This window comes from Schistocerca cancellata, chromosome 3 (assembly GCF_023864275.1).
Source record: "Schistocerca cancellata isolate TAMUIC-IGC-003103 chromosome 3, iqSchCanc2.1, whole genome shotgun sequence".
NCBI classification, from domain to species: Eukaryota; Metazoa; Arthropoda; class Insecta; order Orthoptera; family Acrididae; genus Schistocerca; species Schistocerca cancellata.
Window position 1 is genome coordinate 280855487 of NC_064628.1, and position 24835 is coordinate 280880321.

Here is a 24835-nt window from a genome sequence, read left to right on the forward strand (position 1 = left end):
AGTCTGGCTATCTCGCCATTTGCATGTCTGGCCCTGTCACTTCAAAAACGTTGAAAGGAAAAAAGTTTATTGCTTGCTACATTTTCACTTTTAATGCAGTGCAACTGTCGCATCAGACATGACTTCATAATTTATTATTTCCTTGCTACTAACTCTATTTGCAAAGTACTCTTGCATCAGGACAATGTACCTGCTTTCCTGTGGGCAAGTGCCCAATTTAATGGGAAATATGTGTTTGCTGGACTTCAGAATAGATCCCCTACTCATCCTATTTTTGAGTTTAAGTCCCAAGTGAATTAAAAAAAAATCATATATACGTTTGGAGGGAAATAATTTTGGGGGCTAAAGGGGTTATCTTTGCTGAAAATGGCTGCAGGGCAGAATTTCAAACAAATGTCCTTACTGAAAAGATTTAAAAAATGGAATCTTATTGGACAAAGTGCTCTATAGAGATTATGTTGAGATTATGCTTTGTTTTGCATTGAGCTTCTGTAGTTTTTTTTATCCAAGTTATAAATCCATTTTCATACACGAGACAAGCATGGTTCAAAGAACTTTAATTTTTTTGTGGTTTCTTGAAATAGTTTTGGGTGACATTAAAGATGGATCTCATAAAAATTATTGCTGATTCCATCCCTATATTTGTCCAGACAAGTTGATCTACCATTTATAACTTAATACTGGCTGTATATTTATTAACCCATACATGTTATAAAAGTCTATGTATGTATGTACATATGTATGTTCCAAAAGTCCTCGTAAACCACTGGATCAATTTCAACCAAAGTTGGTACATGTATCACTTACCATTGAGAAAGAACTACTGTAAAACTAAAAGCATTTGTCTCTCAAAGGGGTGATCGTGGGGATCAAAATGTAGGGTAGATCATGACATGCAAATAGCCAGACTATTTTCATCTGGTTTTTGAAAATGAGTGTACTTAGTGACTTGCAACCAACTGTACACCTAATTTCAAACATTTTATCACTATCCCCATCCTCCCCCCCCCCCCCCCCTACCCCCCCCCCCCTCGCCCCCAGTCCTGCCACTTCAAAAACACTGAAAGGAAAGAAGTTTATTGCTTACCACATTTTCACTTTTCATGCAGTACAACTGCCGTATCAGACATGGCTTCATAATTTATTACTTCCTTGCTACTAACTCTGTTTGCAACATATTTGTCAGAAAGTATTCACATGTACCATTGAATGTACTCTCAAAAATTTATAATTGTACAACACGTAGTTCAGAAGATACATCAATAAACACTGAGATGTATGTAAAAATGTTACATCATGCATGATATTTTAATTTATTATTTCTTTACTGCTGACTCTATTCACAACACATTTTACAGACAGTAGCCACATATACCACTGCACATACCTGTGACACTATATCATTGTACGATACATAATTCGGAAGGTATCACTACGTAAACAATAAGCTGCGAGAAAAAGAAACTGCTGGATAAACTTGCTAGAGATACATGTGAAATATGGGTGCAAATATGTGTGAAATATATTAAATATGCATGAAATATATGTGATATGTGCATATGCACACAAAGCCAAAGGTAAGATACAGCTACTAAACCCCTGGATCGATTTCAACAAGACTTGGTACCCACATTACTTACTGGGAAGAAATACAGTGGTGGTAAGAACCAGCAACCCCCTATTGCAGTGGTCATGATAGCATGGGGAGAGAAGAGGGGGCAGGAGATGGATAGACAGAGAGGAGAAAGGAAGAGATGGACAGAGACAGAAGGGGAAGAAGGAGATGGAGTGGAGTAGGTGGTGATGGACAGAGAGAGGGGAGGGGGAAATGAACAGAAAGGGAAGAGGATGAGATGGACAGAGATAGGAGAGAGGGAGACATGGTAATATGAGGGAAAGAAGAGGATATGTACTGAGAAGAGGGGACAGGAGGAGATGGACAGTGGGAGAGAGAGGAGGAAATGGACAGATAAAGGGAAGAGGAGGAAATGGATGGAGGGAGGGCAGAGGAGGGACAGACACAGAGAAGTGGAGGAGGAAGTGGACAGAGAGAGGTGGAGGAGGAAGTGGACAGAGAGAGGCGGAGAAGGAGATGGACGAGGAGAGGGGGAGGAGGAGATTGATAGAGAGAGAGGGGGGGACAGGAGGAGATGGATAGAGAGATGAGAAAGGAGGAGATGGGCAGAGAAAGGAAAGAGGAGAAGATGGACAGTGAGAAGGGGAGGAGAAGATAGGGGGTTTGGAATAGAGAGACAGAGGGTGAAGGAGTAGATGAACAGAGGGGGCAGGCAGTTGGAGATGGATAGAGAGAGGGGGGATGGACAGATGGGTGGAGAGAGAGTGGAGGAGCAAATAGACAGAGAGAGGGGAGGGAGGAGATGGGCAGAAAGTGAGGTGTGGTGCATGTGGACACAGAGAGAGGGCAGAGTAGAGATGGACAGAGAGGGGGATGATGAGACAAACAAATAGAGGATTGGAACAAATACATACCCAGGGAATTCCGAGTACTCAGCTAGTAAGTAAAATAAAAAGGAAAGAAAAATATCCCTCCCTAAACAAGTCATCCACAGACTTTATTGTAAGGTACACATGATTGTGGGGTGATTGGTATGGTTGAAAATGAACATACTTTGTATGCCACAATCGCATTGTAGACGCTTTTGTTGCTCCAAGATGACAAGTTTTGACAAGGGTACATGTGTTGATAAAAATCCCATTAATAAAATTCACACAGTTGGTAAAATGCACACAAATGATAAAAATACACAGCTAAAATCATTGTATAAACCATGCAATCAGGAGGCAAACATGATTCTTACAAGCTTGCCATACAGCACTATGCTGCCAGCAGAGTGTTGACATAAAGGTGGCAACAGCTACGAAGTTATCTATGTCACTGCTGGATGGCATATTTAGTACATGTTAAATGATCACATACAGTGATTACCAGCAACGATTGGTGGTGCACTAGAAAAAATGTTTGATTTTTCAGTGTTCAATAGAACATTTAGGAATGCTACCTGGCAAAACATATATAATTGCTGTGGGCCTATGCCCATATAAAATCTGGTGTAATTACATACTGTGGCCTTATTGACAGTGTGAAAACAACAGTAATAATCAAAAACTTAAAAAACCAATATCTTTGATTTACAAAGCAGTGTGATGTAAAAAGAAGAAAACTGAACTGGTGCGAGTGAAAATGCTAATCTGGCCATATCCAGACGGGTCCTGCAAAGTGTCCCCACAGAAAAAAAGGGGGGGGGGGGGGGGGGGGCGTGTGCAAAAGCCACAAGGTGCTGAACTTCATTCAAAAGTCATCTGATACAAAGGCAGATGCAAACCTTAGTGGGAGTGAGTTGTGTACTGCAGAATCAATTAAAATGGTACATACCAAATTAAAAGCATGAATGAGTCTTTGTAGAGCATATTTCACACAGCATGGATTACAGACATCCTCTGCATGCTGTATGACATACTCACACAAGCACTATTATCAACTGTTCATACTTTTAATTTTATTTAGTCATCTACATAATTTTTTTAGGGTATATGTCATTTCAATTGAGTCTGCAGTAGACACATCACACCCAGTAAGGTTTGCATATGCCTCTTGATTATATGACTTTTGAAGAAAGTTCAGCACCAAATGGCTTTTGGGTGTGTTGCCCCTTTTTTCTATGTGGGTACTTTGTGGGACCCATCTAGGTCTGGCCAGTTTAGGATTCATGCTTGCACCAGTGCGGTTTTCTTCTTTTCACATCATCTTGCTTTGTAAATTAAAGTTATTGATTTTTTAAGTTTTTGATTTTTACTGTTGTTTTCACACAATCAATAAGGGCACAGCATGTAATTACAACAGATTTTATATGGGCGTACACCCATAGTAATTTTATATGTTTCACCAGGTGGCATTCCTAATTGTTCAATACAGCACTTTGAAAAATCAAACTTTCTTTCGGTGCATCACTATTCATTGCTGGTAACCACAGTACATGATCATTTAGCATATACTACACATGCCATCCAGCAACAAGATAGATAACTTTGTAGCAACTGCTACCTCATCTGCAGCTCGTGGTGTAGTGGCTACCATTGCTGCCTCTGGATCGTGGGGACCCGGGTTTGATTCTCGGCTGGTTTGAGGATCTTCTCTGCCCATGGACTGGGTGTTTGTGTTGTTCTCATCATTTCATCATCATCATCATCATTTGTGACAATTGCTAGATTGGACGTTGTTCTCATCATTTCATCATCATCATCATCATTTGTGACAATTGCTAGATTGGACTGTGTAATAAATTGGGCTGAATAAAACTTGGGACTTTGTACAGGTGCTGATGACCGAGCATTTGAGCACCCCACAAGCCAAACATTGTCATCATTAAGTGCCACCTCTATGTCAACACTGATGGCAGCATGGTGCTGTGTGGCAAGTTTGTAAGAATCATGGTGATTAATCAGGTTTCTGCCAGTTATTCATGTCTTTCCTGCACAATATTTCAACTGCGTGACTTGCAGTCTTCTAGCACCTGAAGAAGACTACGAGTCATGCAGTCGAAATATCATGCAGGAAAGATGCAAATAACTGGCAGAAATCCGATTAATTAACATGACAATGTTTTGCCGGGAAAGCCTGAAGAATTATATTGTAAGAATCGTGTTTGCCTCCAGTCTGCATTGATGATACAAGGATTTTAGCTGGCGTTTTTATCATTTGTGTTCATTTTACCGACCGAGTGTATTTTATCAACTGGATTTTTATCAAGGCATGTATATGTGGAGAGTGCCTTTCATGCTTTGACTTCATGTAGTGTAACATGGCAGTTTTATAGTGAGTTCCAGAAGGTGCATGGAATATTGTATATTTTTATATGTCCATCACATGAATTGTAGTCTCCCTCCACCCTCCATATTATCTTTGTTTCCCCTTAGATCAGATGATGGCAGCAGAAGACTGTTGAAACTGGTCATTGTGGAGAGATAAAAGAGTGTACACTGTGATCGCAGCATATGAAGTGTGTTCATGTTCAACATATTTTCTTGGTTATTAAGATTGGATTTTTCCTTAGTTGACATAATTCTGATTAATATTGGATTCTTGGTAGCAGGGAGTGCCCATCCATCTTTCTTTGGATATTATATTGTGGACAAGATATGAGAAGTGTCATGTTAATCTCTGTGTTCATATTGGTGGCATTCATAAATAAAACATTATTACTGACTGATACGGGAAAACTCACAGATGTATCTCCCAGGTTTGAACCACTTAGCAAGGCAGCTACCAAAGTATGATGGCAACAAATTTCTTCTGGATCTACAGGAAATTACAAGTATGGGAACTAATATTAATTCATTCATAATAGGTAGCCTTACAAGGAAATAGAACTGGTAATGAGTACAATCAGGAAGAAACACATTTCATAATCAGAACACCAGAGAACGGGATCATCAGGAGCAAAATAGAAAAATTGTGGAATAGTAAGTGCAACATTAAGGGATTACAGAAATCAAGGAAGATATGGATGAGCTACAGATTACATTGGAAGACCTAAGAAACAAAACTGACAAAATCAGGAAACTCACAGACAAACAAACCAGACTGCAAACGAGAATCAACAAACAGACAATAGGAAGGGTGATTTCTGATGAAGAAAGAAGGATGAGATCCAAGAGAATGAAGAAGTGCTGGGCTGACAGGAAACTGAAAAATTCCTGATATAAAGTTGGTTAAGTGGTCCAATGAAGGCCATAAAATGTAAATAAATAAATAAATATATCTAAAAACAAAGAAGATGTGACTTACCAAACGAGAGCGCTGGCAGGTTGATAGACACGCAAACAATTTTTGTGGAGGGAATGTAAATAAAACTTAATGGGGTCGTTGTGGGGATGTTGTGAGGGTGACACGGTATTAGAAAGTGGAAAGTGTGACATGAGGCTGAAATGAAAATAAAAATATATGGGGAGAGATAAAGGTGAACTGGAAAGCAACTGGAGATCTGGTGTGAAAAAAGGCGAAAAAGTGTTGGTAAAAGCTGAGCTATGTTGATCCTGTGGTGAACTTGGGTTGGTAAACAACGATGTGCACGAAGGTTAGGTGGTTGTGTTGCCTCCAAAACACGTTAAAGGATGGAGAAATTCGGGAAAAATTTCGAAAAAACTGCGTGCAAATGCATTAAAAGGAGTGGTTTTGTGGTGGCAGATTATGAAAATGAGGCTAACAATTGTCTGACGAAGAAATAATGACGTTAAAACCTGTGGGAAGCGGCTAAAATGATCAGTGATGTGGGCAAAACGGAAATGGACATAAAGCGAAAGTTATTAGAACTAGCCGAAATGGTTGTTTAATAGGTGAAAGGAACTGTTTGTGAACTGGAAACGGTGGATTTTATAGCAGCGGTAGTGTTGAAAGCGGAAGAAAAAAAATTTTTGGTTATGGTTTGGAAGTGGGTTACGTATTATTGAGTATATATAGGCGGGATAAAATTGTATGGTAGATTACGGTAAAACGGAGAAGGTGAATACAAAGTGAAACTACTTGCAAAAACAGAAAGAGAAAATAAGATGACAGAAAAGATTTCGAAATGCAACAGTGACAATAACAAACGTAATTGTTGGGTTCAAATTAATGATATGAATATAATAGAGGGAAACATTCCACGTGGGAAAAATATATCTAAAAACAAAGAAGATGTGACTTACCAACCTGCCAGCGCTCTCGTTTGGTAAGTCACATCTTCTTTGTTTTTAGATGTATTTTTCCCACGTGGAATGTTTCCCTCTATTATATAAATAAATAAATAGATAGCCTTGCAATTATTTTTAAATAATTATCAATGGTTTTTATGAACTCAGAAAATATGCATTCATAAACGCTATTAGTTACTACTCAAAACTTGGCAGAGAGGCCACATTATGAACTACTGATTGTACCACTTACATCCCCAGTATATTTCTTCCTGACACTTTATTCAATATTTTAAACACTGTTTCTTTTCCTTTTTTACTAGTGAAATATGCAATGAATCTTTCTTTTTGCCTTGTAAAGTTGCTTGTAAGTATGTCCAAGGGAATGGAAATGATATTTACTCCTTAAATTGGTACAACATTCAGACATCAGGCTACTGATATACATGAGCACCATCTGAGTTTCTCCCTGGTATGAATACTAAAACAGTGTTGTTGTGGACTAAAGTCCAAACACTGGTTTGATGCATCGCTCTGCTGCATCTACCTGAATACTCCACAATACACCTTACAGTATGTGGCGGAGGGTCTATTCTGTTCAGGTCTCCTCCTCCCTATATAACTATTGCAACCTCCATCCTCCTGAACCTGCTTACTGTTATCTCCCTTGGTCTCCCTGCAACAGTTCTCTCAAGGACCAAAACCTTCTGACTTCTGTTGTATTTTAGTCTGTACTATTTATCATCCATGTTCCCCTTGCAAGTTCCAAACAAATATTGTAATAAAAGAGTTCCTAAAACTTAAATTTATATAAGGTGATGAGACACCTCTCTTTCTGAGGAAAGCTTTTCTTGCTATTGCCAGTCTGAATTTTCTGTCCTCTTTCCTTTGGCCGTTGTAACTTATTTTGCTCTCTAAATAGCAAAACTCATCTACTACTCATACTGTCAGTATCTCATTTCCGAATCTAATTCCCTCAGCATCTCCTGATTTAAGTTGATTACATTCCATTACATTTCTTTTACTTTCTTTTGATATTTATATTATAGCATACTTTCCAGATACTGTCCTGTCTATTAAATTGCTCTTCTGATTCCTCTTACTGCTTGACAGAATTATGGGACAATATTATCGACTAACCTAAAAGTTTCTCCTCATTGAACTTTAATCCCATTTCCCTATTTGTTGGTTTCCTGTATTGCTTGGTCAATGTAGAGATTGAACAACACTGGGGATTGACTGGAATCCTGTCTCATTCTTACCTCAGCTGTTGCCTCTTGTCTGTTCTTTGACTCTTATAATTGCAGTCTGGTTCCTGTACAGGCCAAAGATATATTTTTGCTCCTTGTGTTTTATGCTTTCTGCCTTTATAATGTGAAATATTATATTACAATCTACATTTTCAGAAGCATCCTTTAAATCTACAAATGCTATAAATGTAGATTTTTTATTGTTTTGTTTCAAACTATCTTCTAGTGTCAGTATTGCCTATTGGTATGTTTATACATTTCTAAGGAATGAAATGTGATCTTCCCCAAGGTTAGCTCCTATCAGTCTTTCCATTCTTATGCTCATAATGTGTGTTAATGTTTTGCAATCATGGCATTTTAAACACACAGTTTGATAATGTTCACATCCGTCAGCGCCTGCCTATTGTGGGACTGGGATTATTACATTCTTCTTGAAACCTGAAGGTATTTCATCTGTCACAAATTTTGCATACTGGGTGATACAGTCTAATCATAGTAAGTTGTCTCAGGAATCACATTGTTTCTGCATATACATGACAACACTATAAAACCATCCTGCCAGCACAAACATCACTATGCTAGCTGATGGTGATTACTTGACCTGTAAGCTGGGGGGAAAGACCCCAAAACAGGAAAAGGCCATATAGGGCTAAAAAAAGGCCTGGTTTCTGTCATGATCTCAATTGCAAAACAAGTGAGGGCAAGCGATTTCCTAGCAGTGAGTCTATTCCTGAAAAGGCAATGATAACTCAGCTGATTCTGCCAGAGTAGCAGCAGATTGTGGAAGCTGGCATATTGGCTGGTCTACCTTCATCAGCAGGGGTGAGGACTCATCCATGGTGAATGGGGAAAGGAGGTGCAGGTTCCAAGTCTATGGGCTCAGCAGCAGGAGCTGCAGGAGTAATTGCCACTGGACCCTATTTCCAAGTAAAAGTAATACAGCAGAGGACATGGCAGGGGCAGCAGTGGAAGTGGATTGCTACTGGGAAAATGCTCAGCTAACCCCATCATCCAGTTGGTGTGGAGACAGTAGTGTCATGGATCCAAGGAGTCATATGTGCAACTGATCTGAATAATGGATCAGGTGGTTCGAACCTACATTCACCACAAACAAACGCCAACCTTTGTACCCCACTACAACACGTGGCAGCCACCCCTGTTGTTGGCCAAAAGACTGGGTCTGAACAGCAGCCTCACAACGGAAACAGGGCAGGTCACAATAGTCTGGTGCATGTGACTCAGGTTATAAAAAATCCAGGAGGCCCATGGCTGGTCCCCATGCAAACATTCCACTGGACTGCATCAATTAACTGGCATCAACCAGTATGTGGTTAGATTAGATTAGATTTACTTTCATTACAATTGATCCATAGTGAGGAGGTCTTCCAGGATGTAGAACATGTCAGGAAAACAACACATGACAAATATTTACAACTAAAACAAATAAGCTAATGTACCATTCCATAGGTCCCAAGTGGAATGATTGTCATTTTTTAATGAACGCTATATGAAAGAGTCATTTTTCAAATACTAGTGCACTGAATTTAAAATAAAAAAGTTTATTTATTTATTTATAAGGTAATAAACGTGTAATACAGCTACTATAATACAATGAACACATTACTGCACAGAAATGGTGCAGAAGTTAGATTGTACTCACACACACACACACACACACACACACACACACACACACACACACACACACACACATATATTTACAATGAACACATTACTGCACTGAAATTGTGCAGAAGTTATACTAGTTGGTTGTACTGAGAAATTCATCAATGGAGTAGAAGGAATTGGCCACCAATAAATCCTTTAGGCTTCTCTTAAACTGAATTTCATTGGCTGTTAAGCTTTTTATGGCTGCTGGCAAGTTATTGAAAATGTATGTTCCTGAATAATGCACACCTTGTTGTACAAGACTAAGTGACTTTATTTCTAGTATTGATTCCATGAATTGAGCTGTTGGTTTGAAAATGTGATATATTTTTAATGACAAATTTCATTAAGGAATAACTATATTGGGAAGCAGTAGTTAGTATTCCTAGTTCCCTAAACAGGCTTCTGCAGCACGTTCTTGAGTTCACACCACATATAACTCTTACTGCACGTTTTTGTGCCCGGAGAACTTTAGCTTGGCTTGATGAATTACCCCAAAAAATAATCCCATATGACATTATGGAATGAAAGCTAGACACTGCATTATTGTGGAACCAGCCAGACAGGGACTTCTTCATTTCATAATTATATTTTTCCCTGAGACATTTAAGTCTCTCCTTCATCTATGATAATGATTGAAGAACAAATTTTAATTCATTTCTTCTGCTTCAATCATTCTTCATTTCTGTTTTGAAAGCTCCCTCTCTGAGTAGGAATCCAGGAGAAATGAAACGGTAGTCAGATGGTGGATAAGTCTGCTAATGCAAAAATTTTCCAACTCACTTGACAATAATTGTGAACTATTATTGGTTATGAGGCTCTGGGGGAGCTGTAACAGCAAAAATGATGACAATGGTTTAATATTTTCTGTTGACTTTGTGAGGGATAGTCTGATGGCCAGAGTAAGTCGAGTGCCATCATTTCTTGACAGTCCACAGGCCACATGATTTTGATGGCCTTTTGCAAGAGGTGGTTAAGATGATGGTGGAGATCTGCACCCTGGGCGATAAACTTAGCATAAAGAGAAATCTTGCCCAAGAGGGACTGGGACTCTCTCAAGTTCTTGAATGCTAATAGGTTAATGATGGCTTTGACATCATCAGCTGTAGGGACAAGGCCATTTTTGCTAAGCACATGTCCAAAAAATGCACATTTGGGGGAAAAAAAAGAACTACATTTTCCCAATGTGCGATGAAGGCTGTTCATCGTATGGTGTTGGAAAACCTCCTGCAGATTTCGTAATAGGAATCTGTGATGAAGCTCTCTTTAATTATGTACCAGTTTTCTAACATTTGGTATTTCCCATTCCTTAAGACCTTACTTGGAACATATTTGTCTAAGGCATATTGAATGATGCTTTTGAATTTTTTCTGAAAGTGCACCAGGTCTTGGTGCTCAGCAATGAATATTTGATGTTGAATACTCTGATACCCAGCAATTTGTATTGTTTCACCCACTGCTAAGTAAAAATATTTTCCCACTTTTCTAAACACTCTTTGTAATACCCATAGTCAAAGATGCTATCACAGCCTTATGATCACAAATACCCTCCTTGATGTTAGCTAATTTGAAAAGTTCATGTCTGTTTGTTACTAGGAGGTCTACAAAGTTAACTTCATGAGTTGGTTCTCTGACTACCTGCTCAAAGTCAGTTTAGGACAAGACATTCAGAATAATGGCACATGAATCCCTGTTTCTTTACCAGTTTCTATCACATGGCCCTCCCATTCTATAACTGGTGAGGTACACCCCCTATTACAATGGCATGGGCGTGAAGTTTGTTCACGAAGTTCTGCAGGTTCTTTCTGAAGTGCTCTGTCACTACAGCCCCTGATGCAGGTGGTCTATAGAAGCATGCAATTATCATTTTTGATTGAATAAGAACTGATTGGTCCAGCCTATCACTAACAGCAAGTAAATACATGGGTCTGAGATTCGCGCATACTATGCTCAATGTGTGCTGTCCTTGATAACTTTTCGCATTACTCTTCCGTGAGATCCACACCTCCTCATCTGCGTCCATGTGTCTGTCCACTGGTGGGGATACTATAGATCTTGATTATACTAAGGCAATGTAGTCTACACAAGATATCTTGTTCTGACAGGTCATACAGTGCTCTGTCCAATTATTCTTACAGAATCACATATCCTATCCCATCTTCATCTACATCCCTTTCCATTTATATAATACTGTCATCAGGTTTGTTTTCTGTAGCCTTTCTGTAGATTCCATCCCTTCTTTGATTTTTACTGACTTTCTTTCTGAGTTCTTTATGGTCATAAAGCTCCTTCCCTTTTTACAAAGGTTTCCTTAATTTTCAGTTGCCAGTACTTATATATGCTCCACAGTTTTGATTTCTCTTGTAGCCATTCCTGCTATTTTCTTTTGCATGTTTGCTAATTTCAGTTTTTAGCCATCTGTATTCATTTTTGCCTACTTCATTTGCTGCATTTTTACATCTCCTCTTTTTCGTAGTTAAATTCAGTATCTCATTTGTTGTTTGATTATTTCTGCTGGGTCTTGTCTTTTTATATATTTGATCCTCTGCTTCCTTAAATGTTTCATCTCCCAAAGCTACCCTTTCATCTCTGATTAATACAGTCATATTTTTCACTGACCAAGCTACATTGACATGTGATGATGTCAACAGAAGTCCTAAAAAAACATCAGTGGTGTGATAAATCCGTATATTATTATGGGGACACATTTTCAAAACAACATCTTTGTACATTCAATCGAAAATCTTTCACTTAGGCTTATAGTCTTACTAAACTAGCTTATGGTCTTACATACGGAAGATACAAGTTAAAGGAGTTGCAATTGTCACCCGATACACAATTCTCGGCTATAAGAATGGGTATATTCTTTCACAATTTCAGAATCCATATTTATCTGTTCATTAGATTCCATATAATGTAATATACTCTAACCGTTGGATCAGCTGAACTAGTAACATAAGCTGCTGCTAAGGTTTCCAGCTCTTACTATGCTAGATATTTGCTTGATGGAGTTGACGAAAAATGTAGTTCATAATCTCGTGTAAAAGTAGATATATAGGACAAATTAGTCACTTGAAATTTTGACAGTGTTTTACCTTAATAATAATATGACAAGATGCCCTCAGGAGAGTTATTTATTGCATATCCAAGAGAGGTGAAAAGTTTATTGAAGTTGGAAGAGAAAAATTCAGTATAAAAATATTTCTCTGGTTTTCACTTACAAAATATTTCGTTAAGTTATTTGCTTGAAGTTGATGATCTTTGAGAGGTTTCCTGTATACAGTTAAAGTTTGGTACGTTTTAATTTTTGCTAAAACTCTGAAACATTGCAATTGTAAGCTTATTCGACAGTGATGAAGACTCAGAGATATTTGATCGATCATGGGTGAAGATATGGATACGACAAGCATAGGCATATCGCCGGGAGTCAAAGAGTCCGATAGAAGCTGCGTACAATGCTAGAAGCCTCTGCAGGTACTGACTGCACTGAGGAAACGCTCTGGCGTCAAGCAGCCTATAAATCCCGTCGCAGTACACTGAGGTGACAAAAGTCGTGTGATACCTTCTAATATCGTGTCGCACATCCTTCTGCCTGACGTAGTGCAGCAACTTGATGAGGCATGGACTCAACAAGTCGTCAGAAGTCCCCTGCAGAAATACTGAGCCATGCTGCCTAGCCACCCACAATTCCCACGTGTTGCCAGTGCAGAATTGTGTGCATGAACTGGTCTCTCGATTATGTCCCATAAATGTTCAATGATATTCATGTTGGGCAATCTGGTTACCAATTGCGAACAATTGTGGCCCAATGACATGGTGCATTGTCATCCATAAAAATTCCATCCTTGTTTGGTCTCCAAGTAGCCAAACATAAACCATTTCACTCAATGATTGATTCAGTTGGACCAGAGAATCCAGTCCATTCCTTATAAATATAGCACCTTGTTGACAACTTGCGGCCATATGGCGTCGTGGAATCTGCACCACACTCAACCCTACCATCAGATTTTTTTTTTTTTGAGTCGTCAGTCGTCTGACTGGTTTGATGCGGCCCACCACGAATTTCTCTCCTGTGCTAACCTCTTCATATCAGAGTAGCACCTGCAACCTACGTCCTCAATTATTTGCTGGATATATTCCTATCTCTGTCTTCCTCTACAGCATTTGCTCCCTACAGCTCCCTCTGGTACAATGGAAGTCATTTCCTGATGCCTTAGATGTCCTATCATCCTGACCCTTCTCCTTGTCAGTGTTTTCCACACATTCCTTTCCTCTACGATTCTGCGCAATACCTCTTCGTTCCTTACCTTATCAGTCCACCTATAGGGCGTTTAAAATTAGTTGCGACTTTTGGCGTTTGGCTACCGGAGGGACGTGACGTCATTGCCCAGGTAATGGCGAGCCAGCTTTCCGTACTACGCCACCAGCGGTTCGGCTGGTAAAGCACCCCTGTTGCTACACCATGGGTACACACTACCACGTGGTGTCACCTATTAGATGCATCAACGTTTGTCAGCTCTCGCAGTAGAGTCATATTTTCTGGCGTTGAAGTGTTTTGTAGTCGTCAGGTACTGTGAAAAGTCTTTTGTGTTGACGTTGCGTTAATGACAACAGTGCAGCACATCTGAGTCGAGATTTGCAGTAAAAGTATCGTCCAAGAACACGTTCACCGGCTGGGAAGATAACGTAATGCTGCAAAACATCCCTCAGAATTCGACAATAGTATTGGATAAAACTCCATACCACTCTGTTGTGATGCATACAGCTCCAACTACACAGTGGACGAAAGGGAAATTTTGCTCCGAGTACAAAGAAATGTTCCATGAGATAAATTTTAACCTAGCATGTACAAGGCGAAGTTAATGGAACTTTTAGTGTTGTACAAGCCAAAACTTGACGCTACCGTGTCGACGAACTGGCCAACGGTAAAGGACATAGTTTAATCAGACTTCATCTGTATCATACTCATCTAAATCCGACAGAATCTATGGGCCTAGGTGAAAAGTAATGTGGCAAAAAACAGCAAGAAGTTTACGTTCACTGAGATTGAAATGCTGATAAAAGAAGCCACTGCAAATGTTACACGACGGGACTGGTCTTGAGTTGTCAGCCATGATATCAAGCAGGTAAATGAGGAGACATTGATTCATGAAGGACCGACGAGTTTTGAGGAATACGGTAACTTTTTCTCCTGCCATGTTACAATCTGCATTACTAACAATAATGTACTTGAAATTGCGACAGAGGCTTGACATAGTGTATTATTAAACTAACAACAGACTGCAAGTCAGTTCAATAGAATATGAAACGGCAAATTCTCAGTATAAAAATAAACGTATAACTTCTTCACTTATATTGTTACAAAACCCACAGCAGTTCTCGTTTCACCATGGCCCTCAATAATTACATTATTTCATTGAAAAAATTGTGGTCGCTTGAATATCGCTGTAGATATGGAAATTTCGCATATTAATCATATGGCAAAACATCCTCGTAATAGTTATCATTTGCCATATCTTGTTTCGATACCTTAAAACATTTATGAGATACGAAGAATTTATGAATATTTCATGCTAGTTTTTTGACTGACGCACGAGTTCGTGTCGGAGCGCATTATGTACATTAAATTTTCTCAAGACTGGAAACAGACAGCGATATCCTGACAAGTTTAAAGAGTTATACAGTATATAATCTACATTTAACACACAGCAACATGAAACCTAAAACGCATCAAACACAAATTCATAGCGACACCATTTTTCACAAAAAACTAAGAATTTCTTACAGTATTGCCTACTGCCGAAACATCACAGTAACTATGACCATTAACGAAATAATAGGTGGTTCGTCATGAAGCTGACGACTTAAACGATAGGATGCGTGAGAATGAGAGTTTATTACGGAATAGTTTCTTTAAAAGCGTTTCAGAAAGATCGTAGATCGGCCAGCTTGCTGTTAACGCAGTCGAGCGACCCTGCCAAGTTCCGCGCCGAGTGGGACTGACATTTTACTGTAGTTATCTGTTGACGCGCCCTACACACGCTGGCAACTACGCTTCTCTCCACTCGCTCCATGCTGAACTGTCAAAAGTCGCAACTTATTTTAAACGCACTATATAATTTTCAACATTCACCTGTAGCACCACACCTCATATACTTCGATTCTCTTCTGTTCCAGTTTTGTTCCGGTTTTCCACTGTCCACGTTTCACTACCATACAATGCTGTGCTACAAACGTGCATTCTCAGAAATTACTTCCTCAAATTAAGGCGTATGTTTGATACAAGTAGATTTCTCTTGGCCAGGAATGCCCTTTGTGCCATGCTAGTCTGCTTATGATGTTCCCTCGCTCCGTCCGTCATTGGTTATTTTGCTGCCTAGGTATCAGAATTCCTTAATTTCATCTACTTCGTTTCCATCAATCCTGATCTTAAGTTTCTCGCTATCCTCATTTCTGCTACTTCTAATTACTTTCGTCTTTCTTCAGTTTACTCTCAATCCGTATTCTGTACTTATTAGAATGTTTATTCCATTCAGCAGATCATGTAATTCATTAATATATATATTAATGACTTGCCATTCTATATTCACGAAGATGCAAACCTGGTATTTTTGCCGATGATTCAAGTATAGCTATCACACCCAACAGACAAGAATTAACTGGTGAAATTGTAAACGATGTTTTTCAGAAAATCATTAAGTGGTTCTCTGCAAATGGGCTCTCATTAAAATTAGACAAAACACAGTACATACAGTTCCACACAGTTAATGGAATGACATCATTAATAAATATAGACTTCGACCAGAAATCGGTAGCTAAGGTAGAATATTCAAAATTTCTAGGTATATGCATTGATGAGGGGTTGAACTGGAAAAAAACACACTGAAGATCTGCTGAAACGTTTGAGTTCAGCTACTTATGCTATTAGGGTCATTGCAAATTTTGGCGATATACATTTCAGTAAATTAGCTTACCACGCCTATTTTCATTCTCTGCTTTCATATGGCATCATATTCTGGGGTAACTCATCATTGAGTAAAAGAGTGTTCATGGCACAAAAGAGTGTAATCGGAATAATTGCTGTAGCTCATCCAAGATCATCCTGCAGACACTTATTTAAAGAGCTATAAATCTTCACTGTAGGCTCACAATATATATATATATATATATATTCACTTTGAAATTTGTTATTAACAATCTGAACGAATTCAAAAGCAATAGCAGTGTACATGGCTACAACACTAGGAGAAAGGATGAGCTAAACTACTCAAGGTTAAATCTGAGTTTGGCTCAGAAGGGGGTAAATGATGCTGCCACAAAAGTCTTTGATCACTTACCTAATAGCATCAAACGTATGACAGATAGCCATATAGCATTTAAAAGGAAATTAAAAGAATTTCTTAATGGCAACTCGTTCTACTCATTAGATGAATTTTTGGATATAGTTAGTGGGTAATTTCCGCAACCCCCACAAAAAATTAAAAATATTAAGTGTCATGTAATATTTTGTGTAATGTTATATCTTGTATAGACACCTTTTATTAATCTGACACGTTCCACATCATTACGAAGTGTCGTATTCATGATCTATGGAACAAGTACTAATCTAATATAATCTAATGTAATTCTTCGTTTTCACTCAGGATAGCAATGTCATCAGCGAATCGTGTCATTGATATCCTTTCACCTTGAATTTTAATTCCACTCCTGAACCTTTCTTTTATTTCCATCATTCCTTCTTCGATACACAGATTGAAAATAGGGGCGAAAGACTACATCCCTGTGTTACACCCTTTTTAATCCGAGCACTTCGTTCTTGGTCTTCTAGTTTTATTGTTCCCTCTTGGTTCTTGCACGTATTGCATATTACCCTTCTGTCCCAGTAGCTTATCCCTACTTTTCGCAGAATTTCGAACATCTTATAACATTTTACACTGTCGAACACTTTGTTCAAGTCGACAAGTCCAACGAACGTGTCTTGAATTTTCAGTCTTGCTTCGGTTATCAAAAGCAATGTTGGAATTGCGTAATCGGGTCGGAAATCTTTTTGCACGTATCACCTGAGTACAAGTGACAACTCCGCCAACGCACTTCCCTTTTGTACCTTGTGTACACGATACTACTACCAACTGTATATGTGCATATCGCTATTCCATAACTTTGACAGGTGATAATCTGCTGTTGAAGGACTTTGTTCTGGTTATTGAATGCTTGGTTCGCAACTTCTCCTGTGAAATCACTCGTCCGAGTCTCCGGGGAGGTATGAACTCTGATAGTAAGCACTATGTTCTCCAGCTAAACCACCAATGTTTAATGACCGTTGTCTCGAAACCGAGCATCGCTTTGCATAACTCCCAGTTGACGCATGTGAGGGGCACTGGTTTTTTGTATCTTACAGGATACGTTTTCAGCTTCTGACGAGAAGCGGTGACGACTGAAGGACACGCTGAAATGCTATTTTATTACTTAAGATTGTCGTGGCGTTACAGAAGTTATGATTTTTCGATTCCGAGTGGCCTACATCTAGGTGTATTGTAGTGAGCTTATGGATACTGACATGTGGCAGAGGTGGAACTCCCAGAGGTGCTTGGGGATGAAGGGCCGGAAGTCGGCGGTGCCCGCGTTGAGAATGCGCGCCGTGAACCTGAGCAGGCGGCGCGTCTCCAGGTGCCAAGAGGGGTTGTCGCGCTGGATGCGGTACGCCTCCGACGCCACGCAGTTCTCCTCCATGGCGCACTGCAGCAGGAACAGCTGCCGGTCCTCCAGGTGCGCCGTCCGCATTATCTCAAAGTGGTCAATCACTAGGTCCGCCATCACTGGAACCACAGAGTTGCCGACGTGACACTGCTTTTCACAAATTGGGTAAAGTCACCTAATAGTGAAAACAAAGCAGTTAATACAGAAACTGAGTGTATTGTTATTACAACAAGCACTGCATAATTCTGTTTTCTTTCGTATTGCTAAGAGAATAGGATTGTGTTCGAATACATGACAGCTGTCTATCCTTGCTGTAAGTCACTTCTTTAAAAACAGCGCCACCCATCAGGCACCTCAGCTAGGAGGTAGGTCTAAATGTATCGGTTAGACATTATTCTCACACTGACTAGAAATGGCGCTGGTAGTTTCCTATGCCACCCCATCAAACCAGCGAGCTAAAAACACGATTTCTTCCCACAGGCGTGTTAACACGTTATATACACTGAAAATTTTAAATTTGTAATCGACTTGAGTCCCGGACACAAGTTGATAGTTTAAAGTTAACTTACTATTCTCCAATTCTGGAACAATCCTAAATCCTTTCATATGCCAACGTTACAGTTATTAAACAAGTAACTGAAAATGCCTTGCAAAGAATGGTGCAAAGATTACATCCTTTCTGTCAAGACTATGCACACTGCACTATCTGTACCCAGAAGGATAATAAAATTTATGGGCTTCCTGGGTAACGACCCTGTAAAATCCAGAATAGTGCTAGAAGCCGACACGCTCGACTAAGTGTCAAATGACATTACTGAACTATCTATCTATTGCTTGAGCCTTGTCCCGCAGTTACGCAGGGTCAGCCATCGTTGATCGGATTTGGCATGTTAATGTTTAAGGGGTGGCCGGATGCCCTTCCTGCTGCCACGGAATGTGGGGATGTGTTACCTGTATGACTTGTGTGTCTTACATGGCAGGTTGTGAACATGTCTCCACTTTGAGTTGTGCGGCTGGTCCCGGCGGAGGTTCGAGTCCTCCCTCAGGCATGGGTGTTTGTTCGTCCTTAGGATAATTTAGGTTAAGTAGTGTGTAAGCCTAGGGACTGATGACCTTAGCAGTTAAGTCCCATAATATTTCACACACATGTGACTTTTTTTTGCGCCTTGAGGGCTACCCGTTAAACAGTGTATCTGTTAATGCGTGAATAAACTGCTCATGAGGAGGAGTTGATGGAGCACTAGATCTCAGTTGCTTTGCTCCCCTTCACTTGCTTCAGACCTCTTAGCTGCATGGGCGTCATTTTCGGTAGGGGAGCTCGGCTCGACAATGAGTTTGTGGATCAGCTGGGACCCGTGACTTCCCATAGTCTGCATAAAATAGACTGTGTTAGGTGCTATGTGCTGAAATCACTGTACAAATGCTGTAGTTTATTGAAAGTTGGGTACCATCGTGGTGGCCAAGTTTTTTGTAAACAAGGTGGGATTTTTTTATGAACGTGACCATTCAAAACTTAACAGTCAGATTTTTTTTGACACCTCGAAAGCTAGAATTTATTCGTAAAAATCTAAAATTCAAATATATGTTCTACAAGTCCTGGTCATTTTATTTTTAATGCTTAAGGTGTTACAATGCAGGTAACACAGTATGAACAAGTTTGAGTTGAAGCAAAGTTCTGCATTTTACCTTATAGATATTTCTGTTATTGACGAAATTTGAGACATCTAAATGAATAATAATTCATCTTCACCATTAATTTAGCTTTTGGAAATGAAAATATGGCATCGTGGCCGCGAGGCCCCCATTCGGGGAAGTTCGGCCGCCAAGTGCAAGTCTTATTTCATTCGACGCCACATTGGGTGACTTGCGCGCCGATGACGAGGATGAAATGTTGATGAGGAAAACAAAACACCCAGTGCACGAGCGGAGAAAATCTCCAACCGCCGGCCGGAGTGGCCAAGCGGTTCTAGGCGCTACAGTCTGGAACCGCGCGACCGCAACGGTCGCAGGTTCGAATCCTGCCTCGGGCATGGATTTGTGTGATGTCCTTAGGCTAGTTAGGTTTAAGTAGTTCTAAGTTCTAGGGGACTGATGACCACAGCAGTTGAGTCCCATAGTGCTCAGAGCCATTTGAACCATTTGAACCATCTCCAACCCGGCCGGAAATCGAACCCGAGCCCGCTTGCATGGAAGGCAAGCACGTTACCACTCAGCTTTTTTTGTTTTTTTTTTTTTTATAGACGCTCTATCCATTTTTTAATATTTTCTTTTTTGTTTTTTGACCACTTTTTTATTTTTTAATTTTAATTTTATTTTATTTTGGGGTGGTAGTGGACCGGTGGGGGCTCGGGGGGCAAAGTGGGCAGGGGTCGAAACCCGAGGCCTGGGCACAGTGTCCCCCTCACCACCACCGAGCCTGTGGTGCTCAGGGAAGTGGGAGACACAGGAATCAACAGTAGTGGAAGGCGTTGTTGTTATTTATTTATTTGCATGTGTTTTTGTAATATTCACTATTATCGTGAAATTATGTGAACACATCGGCGAAAGAGAAAAAGAAATATAAATTCTGGTTAAAGAAAAAGAAAAGAAAAAGAAAAACAAAAAGAAATAAAATCCGCGCAATCTGCGACGCGCTCTCCCATCCACGGAGGTCAGAAGTAGAATCGATCGTAGGCGGTTTAAACTCAGACACCGCCGGGGGAGGAGGGGTAGGTGCCCTCTGAGCCAGGCATCCCCCAACTCAGTGGAGGTCTAACAAAGACCGCTCGAAGATAGTTAGCAAATAATGTTCGGTAACGTGGCGTGTTTTCGAGAGCTGCATGGGCTGTTCGTAAATAGGTCCAGAAGTCGAGGCGGGATTTAGGTCCCTCATGAAAGAGATAAGCGACCGCCCACCCTTTGACCCACGTAATAGCACGACATTTGGCGGCGGGAAAATGTCTGACCTTAAACTTTTCACTCGAGGGTAAGCTGGCGGACAATTCAGCTTCTAAAATGGGTGGATAGAACGGATTCTATCAGCCCTCTAGGAGTTCCTCGTAAGGCTACAAATTATCTATTTTGGTGTAATCGAGATTTTTACAAAACTTGGCCAAGTTTAATCGGTAGCCCCGTTTACAAGTGTCAAGCTAAGGCAATGCTTTCTCTGTTTGGTATCTACCAATCCTATGCCTGCTTTCTCGTGGACTCTGGCTGGTGGGTTGCAGAACCTGCTGGCCGTTGGCTAAAGAATCTCTTTCTTGGGATGTTCAACCGGCTCTGAGCGCTATGGGACTTAACCTCTGAGGTCATCAGTCCCCTAGAACTTAGAACTACTTAAACCTAACTAACCTAAGGACATTACACACATCTATGCCCGAGGCAGGATTCGAACCTGCGACCGTAGCTGTCGCGCGGTTCCAGACTGAAGTGCCTAGAACCGCTCGGCCACACCGGCCGGCTCTTGGGAGGTCTGACTCTTTTTGAAAGGTGTTTTTTCTCAGTCTCATCCTGTTGGTAGGTGTGTAAAGTAGCGAATCGACAGGTGTTGGATGTGTATGCGATGGCCGGCGCAAGCAGCCTCCCTTCGCTGTTGCGGAACAAAAACAGAAGCGGACACGGCACGACTCACCGTCGACGCAGACGGCGGCGGCGAAGCTGTCGTGCCTGCCCGGACAGGCGACGTGGCCCTTGGCGCTGCCGCTGCTGCTGCCGGTGGCCATGGCGTCGTGCACGCACTCGTCCAGCGCTGCCTCGTTGCCCCTGCACGCGACGCCCGCCAGCCAGGAGGGCCGGCCCGCGCCGCCGAAGAAGTCTGTCTGCGCCGCGTCGGCCGCGTAGCCCAGGCCCAGCTGCCGGCACACCACGCCGGCCTCCAGCATACCCCACCCGTCGCCGCACACCGTCCCCCACTCTGAGCACACAGCACGCAGCGCATCTCTTATGAAAAACTCAGGCAAAAAGCTCGCCCGTAGTGTTCTGTGAGCCACATTTCTCCCGAATGCGTAGACACAATGATGACCCAAAAAATTATGAAACCCTGCTTAACAACCTTTTGGCTTACCTTTGAAACACAATATAGCAGTGATTTTGCGTCAAATGTATTCAAAACGTTCTTAATACACTACTGGCCATTAAAATTGCTGCACCACGAAGATGACGTGCTACAGGCGCGAAATTTAACCAACAGGGAGATGCTGTGATATGCAAATGAGCATTCACACAAGGTTGGCGCCGGTGGCGACACCTACAACGTGCTGACATAAGGAAACTTTCCAACCGATTTCTCGTACACAAACAGCAGTTGACCGGCGTTGCCTGGTGAAACGTTGTTGTGATGCCACGTGTAAGGAGGAAAAATGCGTACCATCACGTTTCCGACTTTGATACAGGTCGGATTGTAGCCTATCGCGATTGCGGTTCATCGTATCGCGACATTGCTGCTCGCGTTGGTCGAGGTCCAATGACTGTTAGCAGAATATGGAATCGGTGGGTTCAGGAGGGTAATACGGAACGCCGTGCTGGATCCCAACGGCCTCGCATCACTAGCAGTCCAGATGACAGGCATCTTATCCGCATGGCTGTAACGGATCGTGCAGCCACATCTCGATCCTGAGTCAACAGATGGGGACGTTTGCAAGACAACAACCATCTGCACGAACAGTTCGACGCCGTTTGCAGCAGCATGGAATATCTGCTCGGAGACCATGACTGCGGTTACCCTTGACGCTGCATCACAGACAGGAGCGCCTGCGATGGTGTACTCAACGACGAACCTGGGTGCACGAATGGCATAACGTCACTTTTTCGGATGAATCCAGGTTCTGTTTACAGCATCATGATGATCGCATCCGTGTTTGGCGACATCGCGCTGAACGCACATTGGAAGCGTGTATTCGTCATCGCCATACTGGCGTATCACCCGGCGTGATGGTATGGGGTGCCATTGGTTACACGTCTCGGTCACCTCTTGTTCGCACTGACGGCACTTTGAACAGTGAACGTTACATTTCAGATGTGTTACGACCCGTGGCTCTACCCTTCATTCGATCCCTGCGAAACCACACATTTCAGCAGGATAATGCACGACCGCATGTTGCAGGTCCTGTACGGGCCTTTCTGGATACAGAAAATGTTCCACTGCTGCCCTGGTTAACACATTCTGCAGACCTCTCACCAACTGAAAACGTCTGGTCAATGGTGGCCGAGCAACTGGCTCGTCACAATACGCCAGTCACTACTCTTGATGACCTGTGGTATCGTGTTGAAGCTGCATGGGCAGCTGTACCTGTACACGCCATCCAATCTCTCTTTGACTTAATGCCCAGGCGTGTCAAGGCCGTTAACACGGCCACAGGTGGTTGTTCTGGGTACTGATTTCTCAGGATCTATGCACCCAAATTGCGTGAAAATGTAATCACATGTCAGTTCTAGTGTAATGTATTTGTCCAATCAATACCCGTTTATCATCTGCATTTCTTCTTGGTGTAGCAATTTTAATGTCCAGTAGTGTAGCTTTCTGAATATATGTGGTACCAGATGTCTACACATGTCATGTAACTTCTGTAAATTAAGAGCGCGAAGATGGCATCCAGCAGCCTTCCAGATGTCTCCCATGAGTTTCAGATCAAGCGAATTTGTTGCCCAAGACATCAGCGTGAGTTCTCTATCATGCTCCTCAAACCATTGTAGCACGACTCTGGCCTTGTGATGTGGACAGTTAGCCAGCTGGAAGTTATCATTGCTTTTGGGGAAGACATCAAGCATGAAGGGTTGTAGGTGGTTCACAGTAGTATTGAGGTACTCTACAGCTGTCATGGTGCCTTCGATTACTACCACAGGTCCCACGAAAGCCCAGGTGAATGTCCCCCATAGCACGATACTGCCTACACTGGCCTGCATCTGTTGTGCAGTCCACGTTTCGAGCAGTTGCTCGCCTGGATGATGACGTACCCAGACACGACCATTGACCTGACAAGAAACGTGGTTAATTTGGCCAGGCGACATGTTTCCATTGGCCCACGGTCCAACCATGACCCTATGCCCCCCCCCCCCTCCCTGCAATCGTAATTAACGATGTTGTTCGGTCAAAACTGGAATACGTGGGTGTCGTCATGTGTGGAGGCTCATGTTCAGCTACGCTCTTTGAATGATGTGATGTGCAACGCTTGTGCCTGGACCAGCACTGTACGTAAGTATCTCATAAAGTAAGCTAGACACGTCATCCCACACTAAGACCATTGCACCACAACAGTGGCACATTGTCAGAAGAGACTACATGTTACAAGTTTCTTCAGACAATTCTGCTACGATACGGATATCAGGTGCATCACAATGTGTGGATGGAATTTTGTGGCAATTGCAGACGTATATGGGACCAGCAGAAGTATATGGGACAGTACGATTCTTGTGGGCAAAACTTGTAAACTGCACATAGATTCACCATTAAATTCTGGCGGTGTAGGGACCAAATGCAGTGTCGTGCCTAGCTGTTTGAACTGTCAAAATCGGAATGATCTCATTTAAAAATTTCACGAAGGCTGTGGACCTAG

The 24835-nt window shown here is 41.5% G+C and overlaps 1 protein-coding gene across 1 annotated transcript in view; it reads right to left on the reverse strand.

Annotated features, from left to right (window-relative positions):
- The window catches only part of LOC126174944 (lysyl oxidase homolog 3), a 135998-nt gene that overhangs the window by 14441 nt on the left and 96722 nt on the right, over positions 1-24835 (reverse strand). Inside the window, exons 5-6 of the mRNA XM_049921401.1 lie at positions 21916-22197; positions 18166-18424 (exon numbers count right to left, since the gene is read on the reverse strand). Of these exons, the coding sequence (XP_049777358.1) occupies positions 18166-18424; positions 21916-22197 (541 nt within the window). The remainder of the gene's footprint in view (positions 1-18165; positions 18425-21915; positions 22198-24835) is intronic.